At 42.9% G+C, this 14,915-nt stretch overlaps 1 protein-coding gene across 3 annotated transcripts in view; it reads left to right on the forward strand.

Moving 5' to 3' along the window:
- The first annotated feature begins 4,168 nt into the window (after positions 1–4,168).
- Positions 4,169–14,915, forward strand: part of PPHLN1 (periphilin 1) — a 71,465-nt gene continuing 60,718 nt past the window's right edge. For 2 of the 3 annotated variants that reach the window (XM_075274377.1, XM_075274379.1), the window contains exons 1-3: positions 4,169–4,245; positions 8,432–8,469; positions 11,273–11,367. In XM_075274377.1, coding sequence (XP_075130478.1) covers position 8,469; positions 11,273–11,367 — 96 coding nt within the window. In that variant the 5' untranslated portion in view covers positions 4,169–4,245; positions 8,432–8,468. Of the gene's footprint in view, positions 4,246–7,690; positions 7,712–8,431; positions 8,470–11,272; positions 11,368–14,915 lie in introns of those variants that run through there. The other variant, XM_075274378.1, reaches the window with a different exon arrangement.

A 14,915-nucleotide genomic window follows, 5' to 3' on the forward strand; every position in this document is an offset into this window, starting at 1 on the left:
CTCTTTGGCATAGGTGAGGGGGGAAGGATTTGTGACTCAGCCCTTCCCACTGACAGATATAGGATGTAACAGTGTTAGTTTATGTTTGTAGTTAGCAGTTAGTATGGGTTATCCAGCCTGAGAACAGCTCTGCTGAGAGCCAGGATTTAGTTAAAGGACCAAGGAACCAAAGCTATCATTGAGTTGTGACTTCCGTGGACTTATTGTTATTACGGTTGCTGTGACCGCTGCCGGCTACTAACTTTGTGGAATACAATAAATTGCTGCCGTCTCCTGTCCTCTTGCGTCCCTGTTGATTCAAGATATCTCCCGGAGGAAGGACGTATACTTCAGCTCCGTGACACATGCGTCTACAGTTTCACACGCCGTAGGATTAGATACGCGCCTCTTCACACAATACCACACAGGGGAGGATTAGATACGTGTGTCTGCACACAGTACCACACTTTGGAGGATTAGATACATACCTCTGCACACAGTACCACAAGCCAGAGAATCAGATACACATCTCAGCACACAGTACTACACGGGGGAGGATTAGATACGCGCGTCTGCACACAGTACCACATGCCGTAGGATTAGATACACGCGTCTACACACAGTTCCACGTGCTGCAAGATTAGATACGCGCCTCTTCACACAATACCACACAGGGGAGGATTAGATACATGCATCTGCACACAGTACCACACGACCGAGGGTTAGATATCCGCGTCTGCACACAGTTCCACACGCTGAAGGATTAGATACGTGTGTCTGCACAAAGTACCACACGGAAGAGGATTAGATATGCACATCTGCACACAGTTCAACACGCTGGAGGATTAGATATGCATGTCTTCACATAGTACCACCGCCAGAGGAATAGATACGCGCCTCTTCACACAATACCACACGGGGGAGGATTAGATACACGCATTTGCACACAGTACCACACGCCAGAGGATTAGATATGTGCATCTGCACACAGTACCACACCAACAAGGATTAGATACTTGCGTCTAAACACAGTACTACACGGGGAAGGATTAGATACAGCTTTACTCCAGGTATCCATAACAACTGATCACAGATTTTTCACTGATATCTAAAATGAGACACACATAATCACATGATGCTTATGGACATACACACAAACCACATACAAAATACACCAGTGCAAAACTGGACATTTCTTATGGGGCCATTACACAAACATAAAATGTAATATACCCGTGCGAAGCCGGCTCCTCCCTCTAGTATAATATATAAACAATGATCCTAACCAATATGGCTAGTAGCCGGTATATAGTATATATGGCTAGTAGCCGGTATATAGTATACTGGTAGGGGATATTCCACAAACAGTCTTGGGCTTGATAAAATAACAATGTACAAGGCTCATTGTCTAGGGGACTTACCTCCGCTCGTTCGCCAACAGGGTCCATTCGAGTAAATGAAAATAATGGAATCAGTGGAATAGCGACGGGGCACATAGGGAATGCTGTAACGCAATTAAAAAAGGCGCGTTCAGCGAGTGCCGGCGTCTTGGCATTTGTGAGACGCTGAGCCAATCAGGACACGGCCGCGGCGCATGCCCAGTGAGAAACAGATGACGTCGCCGCCTCGCTCTGCCAGTGCGCATGCCCAGTTGGATATAATAGCGTGACGGTCTGACCGTCGTTACGGCGCATGTTGTAGATTTCTGGTATTACTTATGGCAGTTTTCTGGAGTGGGGTATAGTAAATATATAAAGTCATCTACGTCCCCACTCCACTCTCTTTTATCACAAATATGGGACTTTCACCAAAGTTGTGCCACATCTACGTCCACCTATGCTAGTTTTCTGGCATAGATGAAAAGTGATTTCCTCCCTATATATTGCTTTGGACTGCAGCTGTGTAGTGCTACCCTCTATGAGGTGCAGCCCCCGCCTGGTATAGTGTGAGGAGAATCGGTCAGTGACTTGTAATATTTCCATAGCTCCCAACCGTCCTGCATTTAGCGGGAAAGTCCCACTTTTATACTCCTGTCTCACGGTCCCACGCAGCTCCCTGCATATCCCGCTTTAGTGTTTTACTTAACAATGGGTGCCGCTAGCGGAAAAAAGGCTAGCGGCACCCATTGAAGTCAATGGGAGGCTTTTTTTTCACAAAAATTCAGTGCCAAATAAAGCGCCATTTTCCTCCGTGTGAATGGACCCTTAACATACCTCCCAACTGTCTCGATTTCCACGGGACATTCACGATTCCGATTGCGTGTCCCGCGGTCCCGGTTGGAGGGAGGTATGTCCCGATTTCAACTCAGATCTGCGTCCAGAGGATACTGTGGGAAGAGGGACCTAATACTGTGGAGCAGTTGGAAGGGGACATATAATGTACGGGTGACTGTAGGAAGATTATACTGTGTGCGGGCACATGCGCCGCACATTTTGTCCCTCTTTCGGTTGTTCAAAAGTTGGGAGGTATGCCTTAATGAGAAAAAAAAAGTGTTTGAATGATAGGATCCCTTTAATGTCCCCCTCCAGCTGCCCCAGTTTAATGTCCTCTTCTACTTTCCTCTAGTTTAAACTGGCACCAGGAGAAGGACCTAATACTGTGGGGAGAGGGACCTAATACTGTGGGGCAGTTGGAAGGGGACATACACTCACCGGCCACTTTATTAGGTACACCATGCTAGTAACGGGTTGGACCCCCTTTTGCCTTCAGAACTGCCTCAATTCTTCATGGCATAGATTCAACAAGGTGCTGGAAGCATTCCTCAGAGATTTTGGTCCATATTGACATGATGGCATCACACAGTTGTCGCAGATTTGTTGGCTGCACATCCATGATGCGAATCTCCCGTTCCACCACATCCCAAAGATGCTCTATTGGATTGAGATCTGGTGACTGTGGAGGCCATTGGAGTACAGTGAACTCATTGTCATGTTCAAGAAACCAGTCTGAGATGATTCCAGCTTTATGACATGGCGCATTATCCTGCTGAAAGTAGCCATCAGATGTTGGGTACATTGTGGTCATAAAGGGATGGACATGGTCAGCAACAATACTCAGGTAGGCTTTGGCGTTGCAACGATGCTCAATTGGTACCAAGGGGCCCAAAGAGTGCCAAGAAAATATTCCCCACACCATGACACCACCACCACCAGCCTGAACCGTTGATACAAGGCAGGATGGATCCATGCTTTCATGTTGTTGACGCCAAATTCTGACCCTACCATCCGAATGTCGCAGCAGAAATTGAGACTCATCAGACCAGGCAACGTTTTTCCAATCTTCAATTGTCCAATTTCGATGAGCTTGTGCAAATTGTAGCCTCAGTTTCCTGTTCTTAGCTGAAAGGAGTGGCACCCGGTGTGGTCTTCTGCTGCTGTAGCCCATCTGCCTCAAAGTTCGACGTACTGTGCGTTCAGAGATGCTCTTCTGGCTACCTTGGTTGTAACGGGTGGCTATTTGAGTCACTGTTGCCTTTCTATCAGCTCGAACCAGTCTGGCCATTCTCCTCTGACCTCTGGCATCAACAACGCATTTCCGCCCACAGAACTGCCGCTCACTGGATATTTTTTCTTTTTCGGACCATTCTCTGTAAACCCTAGAGATGGTTGTGCGTGAAAATCCCAGTAGATCAGCAGTTTCTGAAATACTCAGACCAGCCCTTCTGGCACCAACAACCATGCCACGTTCAAAGGCACTCAAATCACCTTTCTTCCCCATACTGATGCTCGGTTTGAACTGCAGGAGATTGTCTTGACCATGTCTACATGCCTAAATGCACTGAGTTGCCGCCATGTGATTGGCTGATTAGAAATTAAGTGTTAACGAGCAGTTGGACAGGTGTACCTAATAAAGTGGCCGGTGAGTGTATAATGTACGGGTGACTGTAGGAGGATTGTACTGAGTGGGGGCACATGGAAAATGAATTAGAATGGGCGGAGTCACCACAAAGGTGGGCGGGGCTAAATTTGCCTCGGTGCACTATGCGCGCTGAACATTTTGTCCCTCTTTCTGTTCCTCAAATTTATCACACTACAAACTAAAAGAGGGACATTACAATGCTGTATATCTGCCTGAGCAATGGCACTGTATAGGCAATACCCTGAAGACTATAGGCTAGGCACGCTAGTATCGTCATAGGAAGAGTCTGCGTGATACAATTGTGTCCCAAACTGCACCCTGTAGCTCGGAACCTTACCCAGTCACGTGACCAGGAAGTGCGCAGGAAATTGAGATGATAAGAGCGGAGGAAACATCCACTGTGGAGAGGTGAGTGCACTTGTTTGTGTTGTGAGGGCTGCAGCATTTGCCCTGTAATATTGTGCGGCCCTGTGTGTCTCTCCCCCTCCCTCCCTCCTCCCGTACCTAGCCGGGCATAGGACTCCCGTCTGTGTGTTATGTATACTGCTGGTTGTGGATAGAGGCGTCTGGAAGGTAACAGGACCCACTACCATACTCCTATGGCTGGGTCTACCATGTGAGGAAGGTGCCCAGTGCCAGCGGTCAGGTTCATTACCATAGTACATGCGGACCTGATGATACAGCCCTCATCTATACTCTGCAGGTGTGAAGGACACAAATGCGGCCATGATCTAGCACCAGTAGTAGTATGATGAATGGAGAGATGCAATACTTCTATCTTGTGTCTCTTCATTCACCCAGGCCAGTTACAGTAATAATTGCCCAGAAACAAAGGATTTGTCATGATAGATGACCAGCAATGTCCAGGTACAGGCTGAACCCAGAGGTGACTGCACACGTGGATGCCATACATGTTTAAAGGACTAAAAATATTGACCGTCAATCCAAAGCACAGATCATTAGTATCACACTGGTGGACGTCAGACAGCCAGTACACATACTGATCAGCTGTTCTCAGAGAATGGAGCGAGAATCAGACCTCTCTGTTTAGCGTCTGAACCAAGTCATTGCAGCGTACACTAGGTTCACAGCAGGGTGTCCATTCTTCTCGTCTGTCCAATTAGCAGAACAACATAGAATCGGACTGCATAGCAGACACCAATATTGCCTGAGGGACCCCATCTGTCAAATGTTTGTTCTTTTTTACTGAAATTGCCGGATGCAAATGTCAGGCTTACCGGACTTTTTCATCTGGCAATTTTAGACAGACACTGAGTATCTGCACAGAGACATGAATCTAGCTTCAGCGACCTTTTCATGTGAATGGAAGATAGTCTGCAGTAACCTGGTCTGAGCACTATACCTCTATATAGTTTTATCTGCTTCTTGGTTCCTTTGCTGAGAACAGCTGATCGGTGGGAGTGTTGGGTTTCAGACCCCCAACAATATGCTTTTGAAGACCTTAGGGTAGGCTGTTAACACTTTTTGTCTGCAAAAAGTTAATAGCTGTTATCCCAATATTTGTTCCTACCATTTCCTCAAAGTTTTGTCTGAGCATACATGTGTTTTTCAATGGGTAGAGGATTAAACTGCTGCCAGACATACAGTGCCTTGCGAAAGTATTCGGCCCCCTTGAACTTTTCAACCTTTTGCCACATTTCAGGCTTAAAACATAACGATATCAAATTTAAATTTTGGGGGGAAGAATCAACAAGTGGGACACAATTGTGAAGTGGAATAAAATTTATTGGATATTTTAAACTTTTTTAACAAATAAAAAAACTGAAGAGTGGGTCGTGCAAAATTATTCGGACCCCTTGCATTAATACTTTGTAGCTCTACCTTTTGCTGCGATTACAGCTGCAAGTCGCTTGGGGTATATCTCTATCAGTTTTGCACATCGAGAGACTGAAATTCTTGCCCATTCTTCCTTGCAAAAAGCTCGAGCTCAGTGAGGTTCATTCCACTTCACAATTGTGTCCCACTTGTTGATTCTTCTCCCCCTCCCCCCCAAAAAAAAACAAAAAAACAATTGATATCTTTATATTTGAAGCCTGAAATGTAGCAAAAGGTTGAAAAGTTCAAGGTGACCGAATACTTTCGCAAGGCACTGTATATATGGCAATAGCATATGTCCAAGGAGAACAAGACAAATTGTAGTTGATACTGTCTAATTCAACTTTTGCCCAACATCTCCATTCACAGAGTGTCAGGAGGTCCCATTAAAATTGGTGGATTTGACCAAATTTAAAAGGAGTTATCTAGTGACAAAAATTCTTATTTTTTAAAATACCTCAAAATAATTAGAGATGAGCGAGTAGTATTCGATCAAATACTCGTACCGGTCGAATACCACGTGGGAAAATTCCATTGAATTCAATGCAAAAACCTCCTCGTGCTCCTCGTCCTGCTACTTCCGGAACTTGGAGGATTCAATGTGTCGAACATTGGGTTCCATGGAAACTGGAACAACATTCCTGTTTTTTCCCATAGACTATAATGTTATTCGATTGAATACTACTTGCTCATCTCTAAAAATAATGTATAAAGCATGAAGGCAAGAATAGTCTCCTCTCTACTTCTTGGTGCAGTGATGACATCTTGGCACATGTGACTGTGCAGCCAGTTACTGGAGATAGGGGAAAATCTCTTAAACAAATAATAATTCTGCATGATTTGTGAGGAAAGCTGGTCTCCATTTTACTCACACAAAGAAGAAATACCATGTTTGATGCTTACAGTGGTATTGGTCCTTTATGAATATGTTGCATGAATTCATAGTCTGGGTTCGACAACTCTTAAGACATTATGAAGAGGGCTCAAAAATATTTCAGTACACATATGAATTGTAGGGAAATGCCTGTGAGATCTGATATGCAAATTATATTGTGGGGATTCGTTAAGACTGCGTTACTATATGTTAGTCTTGATGATCCCTGCAACGGTGGAGGAGTCATGTGATGCATGACGTGGCCTGCTCCTGTTCATAAATCAGATGCTGCCTTGGTCGTGCTGATCGCTTTGGCAGTAATGACTTCTATTATCACTTGTACCACATAAGTAGAGTGGCCCAAGGGCTTTGCCCAATTTCAAAAAATTGGTGTTTGTGCGCGTAAAAATGCTTAAGTGTCTTTTCACCTATTCAGCCATTTCTGCAATTTGGAGGGGTAAAATATTGTGGCAAATTCCCTTAAAATATTACACTGTATGTCTGTAGTATAAAATATGTCCTATTGTATAAAGGCTGGTTTTCATTTTTTGATGTATTGTTGCACAGGAACACGTTGTACCTACAAATAAGATGGTATTAACAATGGGCCTGATATCTTCAGCCTGGCTTGTTGTATGCCAGCTTTCATCATTGGATATGCTGTTGCCAGATACGCCAAAGTCAGGAGGCATATGTAATTTTGTCACATCTCTGTATGCTTGCGTGGCAGAATCTGAAATCTACAACAGCTCCAGACTTTCTTGGTCTGCAGTGGCTTGTCCAATCCCAAACATTCATCTCCTACCCAATTATATCCTATGGAGCCTGTGGGTTTCCCAGGTAACCGTTTTTTAATGTGTAGGTTTCCATTCGGAGGGTCCCCAACTGGACTTCCCCAACAGTCTTTGGTGCTGAAGCAGTGAGTGCTAAACACAATTCTTTTGGTTTTGTATTTTTTACCCTAGTTTGATATATTCTTCCCCATAGTGTTTAGGCTCTGTCCACACTGGCATCTAAGTCCTTTTTTTCCACTTTATTTTAGGGCCTGGCAGACAGAATAGTGTAGTCTGATGCACTATTCTACCCAGTAAATAAAAGGAGACCTGACAAGACATATTACAGGACCTGTTACAATATCAGTCCTTCATATCTACCAAGAATGATGTAAAAGCAGAATCCATGAATCCAGTGTCCTCTATAATACCCATATTTGTGATGTATACATGAGCTACTTACATCAGTAGTTACAATATTTTTTCTAACATTTGTGAATGTTTTTGGTAACTAAGCTTCTAACTGGTCTTGTTCACAGCCTATGTTACAATACGCTACCTACCTACGTTCCTGTACAGCTGGCTATAAGGCTATGTTCATATCTGCGTCAGAGTCTCCATCGCAGTTTCTGTCACCAGACAATAAAATCAAGAAAGTCTGATTTTTTTCAGTCAGTGATTTCATTTAAAACAAACAAACAAACAAAACTGACACCTCGATAGACACCATTATATTCGATCCATCCCTCATGTCAGTCCTTTCCCTGATTCTTTGCTATCTATTTTTCTGTTCTTCTGGTCCTTCAATGGACCAGAACGGATAGGACAGCGCAGATATGAACATTGTATAAGTCATCCAGCTCTCCACACTCTTCTATGAGAAGAGGGAGAAGACAATTCCAGACACATTGGGCAGTGCTTATCTCTTGATGATCCATATTTGCTGACCACATGGGGGATATTGCATTGTTGGTGGAATATGACCACATTATAGAAATCTTAAGATCCAGATTGTCAGCTTCTATCTGAGCACTCTCCAATGGAATATTTGCTTCCGTTACTGTATAGGCAATTTATGTTTTATTTAATTAACACTTGTTTTCTTCAACAGAAATTGAATTTGTGGTGAAGAACATCATAAAAATAACAGTAAGTTTAAGAATATATAATTCTATTTTCTGTAAAGCTGACTTTCACTTACAGGACCAATTGTGAACCCTGACATTCTGCTCTGATACATCTCCTTCTGCAGCTATTGATGGTTATATGCATCCACAGGCCGCACTGGTTGAAAGTCCTGAATTTAAAAAGTTGTTAAATATAGCACTCATTTGTTTAGTATCCCCACTAGCCCTGCTGGTCTTCTGTAGAGATGATGTGTCATGCATTGTATGTGATCACTGTGACCAGTCACTGATCTCACTGGTGATGCTAGCATGTACGACACAAGACCAGTGAGTCTCGCTATTGGCTGCACCAGGCACATGATAAATAACACTATTTTTGGATACTGGGGATTTAAGGCTAGTTCACATGGAATCCGCCTCAAAATCCTGACCAAAATAATGTCTCACATAGAGTCCTATGTAATCTGCTAGCGTTTTTTTTTTCCGCTAGCAGAAAAAAGAAGTGACATGACCTTTCTTCAGAAAAAAACAACAGGAGTCAATGGGAGGCGGAAAAATCGTGTTGCAGTTTTTGCCAAAAACCGCTAGCGGCTCTCTTCAAGGTCCATACACTGTGCTGGAGGAAAAAAAACCTAAAAACTCCTCAAAAAAAGCTCCAAAAAATGCCTCGTAAAAAAAACACTTCAAAGAACTATTTCCTAATTCCTGAAGTGGATTTTTTTCCTAACCAAATTCCTCGACACCCAACAACGTGTGAGCCTACCCTTATATGCACATGGGGATACCTAACATGTTTGTTTATTTTTATTTTACGTTATCTGTTTTTTAAATGTAAAGATGTTTATTTGATCTTAGAATTATTATAATTATTATTTTTTTTTACTCTTTATTTGATTATTTTTTACTTGAACCTGGTATCTCAGATCCCCAGTGGGCTGCACTGTAATACATAGTATTGCAGCACATCACACCCAGGTTCCCTATGTAGAAAGTGCATGTGTGCATAGGTAGTCAAGAGGCTGTTGCTTGGCCTCCTGGCTACCATGGCAACCCTTCGGAGCCCGTTATGTAATTACGAGGCATCTGAGGGGTGGCATTCAATCTTGCCCCCAGACCCCTGAATGCTGTGATCTCTATACTGACTCCGGCAGCGAGACCTTGGCCTTTGGCTGAGTAACACAGCCGAGTGCTGAAGGCAATGTCACAAACACAGCACCTGTGCTTTCGGCATTACAGCACTATACTGTTAGGACACTGAGAATTAACTAGTGCGGCATAATAGTACAGAGTGAGGGATTAAAGAGTACGTGCGTTTCCTCAGAAGTTGAAATAAGTGTAGGATCTTGCTGAGCAGTCTGTTCTTTGGCTGTATAAGCCTTCATACATGTTTTTTTTTTTTTTTGCTTCTAATATAGTGCAGCACATTTTGTATTTCTGGCTAAGATGTGGGGTGTACGTTATAACTGCTACTTGTAGTAACAGATTTCTTTACATGTAATTCTGCAAGCTGTAACTGTAAAGCTATGTTCACACAGAGTTTTTAGCAGGTGGATTTCGACATGGAATCCACCGGAAAAAACTCCTCCCATTCATTTCAATGGGAGTCTGTAGCAGTTTTTTTTTTCCTCTAGCGGATTTTTTCAGCCAGCAGAAAAAAAGGCAACATGACCTGTATTCAGGTGGGTTTGAAATACCCATTGAAGTCAATGGGAGGCGGAAATATCATTATTATTTTTGTAAAAACTGCTAGTTCTAGGTCCATACTGTGAGATGGAGCAAAAAAAAAAAAAAGTGACAGAAATCACATCATGAAAAAAAAGTGTCAAACAAAAGTTTTCTAATTACTGATGCAAATTTTTTCAGCCTGCAAAAAAAACTGTGTGTGAACATACCCTAAAATAGCGAATAAATAGCAGTGAAAAGCCCAAGTGACCCTAGTATAGGAGATCCAGTAACACTGGACTGCAAATCCTGGTTATGATACAGCTGAAAAGCTCCCTAACATAGGAAAAGAGAAATCTGAGCACAATAAGGAAATCTGCTTACTCTCTGTGACTAATGTATCATCAGTAATGGCACAAGCCGCTGTTCAGAAATAAATATACTCACTTTGGCCCATGATAATCTTCTGTGCATTGTAGAACTTGGTAAAGCTATGTGGAATCCTCTGCTCTCCATTACCTGTGTGTAGAAAGCCCAGCCCCATTCTCATGCTCTCTCTGTTAACCTGTTTTGCTTTTTTAGGCCGGGGCCCCACAGGATGGAAACGCCACAGGAAAAATCGCTGTGTTTTACAGTAAGGGAAAAGTGGATGGAATTCTGGTGAATCCTATGCCCGTTTTGTGGAAAAAACCGCAGTGTGGACATGCCGCGATTTCCAAAACCGGCCTGGTTTTGGAAATCGCAGTATGTCAATTATACCTATGGAAACGCCGGCAGTTTCCCCATAGATATAATTGTAACAGAAAGTCCAAAGAGGAAAACTCCACAAACCTTTTGTCTAAAGCGCTGTGGGAAGAACCGCGATGCGTTGCTGCCGCGTTTTTTCCTGCAGCGCTTTTTTGCTGTGGGACGTCCTGTGGGGCCTTACCCTTAATTATATTTATAGACAGACCTTACCTAGAATGGAGACACCTAGTGGTGGGAACTTTAGTTTTTTTTAGGTAAGAATCGGCAACATTTTGACATAAAGAGATCTTTTTAACTTTGTAACAATTTTGTTCAGAATTACGTGTTCTGTTAAATAAGTCTAAGTTGTCTGAACAGTTATTGGCCGTTTAACATACTGTTTTTTTGTTTTGTTCTGTTTTTTTAATATAATTAAGTGGATTTCAGGAAAGAGGAAATGTGGAACGATGGCAGATATGAATATGAACGGTTACCAAGACATAGACTCCCACCTCGTGATGGTCCTCCTGATGTAACTACTGTTTTTTTTTTTTTTTTTTTATATATATACTTTGTTAAACTTATTCCCAACATTTGACATTAAAGCTGGGTTCACACAGGGATTTTTGGACCGGATTTTGACACATATAGTGCACTGGCATTCAGTCGCGGCATTCCACTCCGGATTAGACCCAAATGAATGGGCCTAGTTGGGAGGGAGTGTCCCGCCGTGGACGTCCGCGGTGGATTCATGGACGTCTGCGGAATCTGTGTCAAGAAAGGACATGTCGCTTCTTTTTTCCGCGAGCAGGAACAAACTGCTCACAAAAAAAGGAACCCAGGGGCCACACGGTGGCTCAGTGGTTAGCACTGCAGCCTTGCAGCGCTGGAGTCCTGGTGTTCAAATCCCGCCAAGGGCAAAAAACCATCTGCAAGGAGTTTGTATGTTCTCCCCGTGTTTGCATGGATTTCCATCCCATATTCCAAAAAGACATACAGATAGGGAAAAATGTACATTGTGAGCTCCATGTGGGGCTCACAATCTACATTTAAAAAAAATAAAAGGAACCCATTGAATTCAATGGGAGGTGTTTTTTGAGCTGGATTCACAGGCGAATTTCTCGTCTAAATCCTGACCAAAAACCCCCATGTGAACCCAGCTTTAGGGTGAACAGTAATTTACCCATTGTGGGGTGTTAGAATTATTATTTTTTTTATTATTTTTTTTTTTAACAGAATCTTGAAATCAATGTTTTTAATTGTCTTTGGTTTATTGTTGTTCTTTGGTTTATTATTACTTCATGGGTGGGATCCTGTTAATGTTCAATAATGCAATAATATGCCAGGCTGAGAGAAGTCTAACAGAAGCTATAACCATTTAATGTTATTGAACAACTCAGGCTGATGTTTTCAGTGACATTAAAGGGTGTTTCTCACAAACATAATCATACTTAAATTTGTAGACATTTAAAAGTTAAACATTTTTGCAAATACAAATAACTAAAAATTTTGAAAGTGTTTTAATATTTTTTTTTTCTCACCAGTGGATAAGTGTGTTTTCTTGAGAGGATTTCCAGTGTTTATGCAGGCACATCCTTCCTTGATCTGGTACTTGTCAGAAACCCAGCCATGATCCCCTTATTGTGGATAGGTTATCAGACAGGAACATTACATTTATGAAAATATATTCTGGCCACAATGTGAAGAAACCTCTGCGGACTTTCAGTGAAACTCGCTGCGGAAAAAGCCACAATGTGTTGCCGCCATTGTTTTTCCTGCAGTACGTTTTGCTGCGGCTTGCTACGTGGGGCCTTAGCCTAAAATTTTTAATAATTTCATATTTCCAAAAATGTTTAAAGGGGTTGGCCGCTTACAGATCAATATTGAGAAACCAATGTTATTGTCTGTGTATGCAGATATCTATGACCTTAATTCATTAAAGCTTCTGTTAGCCTATTCTCCAAAGTTCTAACTGGTGAGAAACTGGTTGAGTCAGAAACTGAAATCAATTAACATAATCAACATAACCATATATAAGTTTAGACTTTTATAAGTTGATGGGGTTGGCCACGTCTAATTCCAAAAACAAATAATGGCGATAAAAACAATTCTTTATTAATACTTATTAAAAATATATGTCCATGGGTATAAATATGATGTAAAAATACCCCTAAGTCAGTAGACAGTGACTGATCTAGCCCTATTTCATGTACAGAAAAGGGAATTCAAGATTGGCTATATACACCAAGGAACTCTATTACTCAAGTCTTTTAGATATAAAGGGGACCATAACCCTCTAGAGTGTATTGTGTAAAGCCAAAATAGTCAGTGTCACCTATGAGGTATAATTAATATAGTAGCTCAGTGTGTTGCATACAAATGAACAGAACAGGCAGCCTCTAAACAGTATATAACAGAGGGTGCCACTGATACATAGTAACCTATCACCTTACAACTCAGATGAAAACAAAAAATGCTGCAGGAGTTGCCAGCCAGCCAAACTATAAAAGACCACAATGAGAAAATTGTTCCTGTGTCTTTAAAAGCTGCTGCACATTCAGGGAAAGCAGGAGGGCAATGTAAAATTTCTCCCAATTAACCCTAGGCTAGTACATGTGTCCTAGCTGATGAAGAGAGACACTCTGTCACTATTTTGATGCAACAAATAGGGGGAGGGGAGTCTCACCAGGTCTTATCAGTAGCTTAGTCTCTCCCTAGTCTAGGTAACAATCTATGTTCAGACCAATATTGAGAGACAAATCTTATTGTTTGCATAGTTATACCATTTTCCTATACTTCCTGTATCAATGGTTTTCTAGATCTCTGCTTGCTGTTATTCATTCTGATTACTCCAATGGATAAAAATAAGTCAATGGTCATGTGATATGCAATCCACACAGGTACACAGCTTGTTATAGTTACAGCACAGTAATCTGACATCTGCCTTGTAACCAGCTGTGCACCTGTGTGTTCATCACATGACCATGGACTAGATACAAGATACAAATGAGCTTTATTAGCGTTACCAAAGAATAAATCATTTGGTGTTGCCAAAGCAAAAAGGAGGTTGGGGGTGGTGAAGGGGGGCTGGTACGGGGTCCGTGGGTTGGGGGTTTGAGTGTCCTTAGGGTCTCGTCATTCTAGGTTTGGGGCGTGTGGGTATGTGGTAGACGGGTGATGGGGGGCTTAGTGGTCTTTTGGGTGGGGGTTTGATAGTCCATGCATCTCATCTTCCTCTTGTTTGGTGACAGCTGGACACGTATTGGGCAGCGATCTCCACAGTGGCCTCTTCTTCTCCCAGTAGGATGTAGAGTTTCCTCTTCTCGTCTGCAGATGTGAAGTCTGGGATTTGGGCAGAGAGTCTTTGGTAGTAGACGGCCCTCACAGCTGAGTATTTGGTGCAGTCTAGCTGGAAGTGGGTCTCGTCTTCTAGGGCCCCCTGGTCACAGTGCTGGCACAGTCTGTTCTCCTGTGGCTTGTACGTCTGCCTGTGCCACCCCGTCTCCATCTCTAGGTTGTGGGCGCTCAGTCTGTACCGGCTCAGGGCTTGTCTGTGTTTGGGGTCGGGTATTCTCTCCAAGTAGGGGGCCATGGTATAGTCCCTTTGCAGGGATTGGTACACGGTGAGTTTCTTGGAGTTATTTATTTTGTTTCTCCATTCTTCCATGTACCGCTCTCTGTTTGCCTCTGTGGTCGACTTTATTTCAGCATTGGTCATCATCTCTTGGTGTTTTTGGTTTGGTGGTTGGCTGTTGTTTGGTCTCTGTGGCTTAGCCAGGCTTGGTGGTGGTAGGAGTCGGGGTTGTTCCCCTGGATGTGTGCCTGGAAAGCTAGCGCCCTGTTCTGTATGGTGAGCCATAGGGGGAGTCTGCCTAGCTCTGCCTGGCATCCCATGTTGGAGGTGCTGCGGTGGACATGGAGCAGGTATTTGCGGAACTCCAGGTGGAAGGTCTTTGTTGGGCTAGAGTCCCATTTTGGCTGGTCTGGGTAGGTGGCTGGGCCCCAAACCTCACTGCCATAACATATCACATGATCATGGACTGATTTTTATCCACTAGGAGTAAGCAGAATGAATGACAG

Source organism: Leptodactylus fuscus, chromosome 5 (assembly GCF_031893055.1).
Source record: "Leptodactylus fuscus isolate aLepFus1 chromosome 5, aLepFus1.hap2, whole genome shotgun sequence".
In the NCBI taxonomy this organism is placed as follows: Eukaryota; Metazoa; Chordata; class Amphibia; order Anura; family Leptodactylidae; genus Leptodactylus; species Leptodactylus fuscus.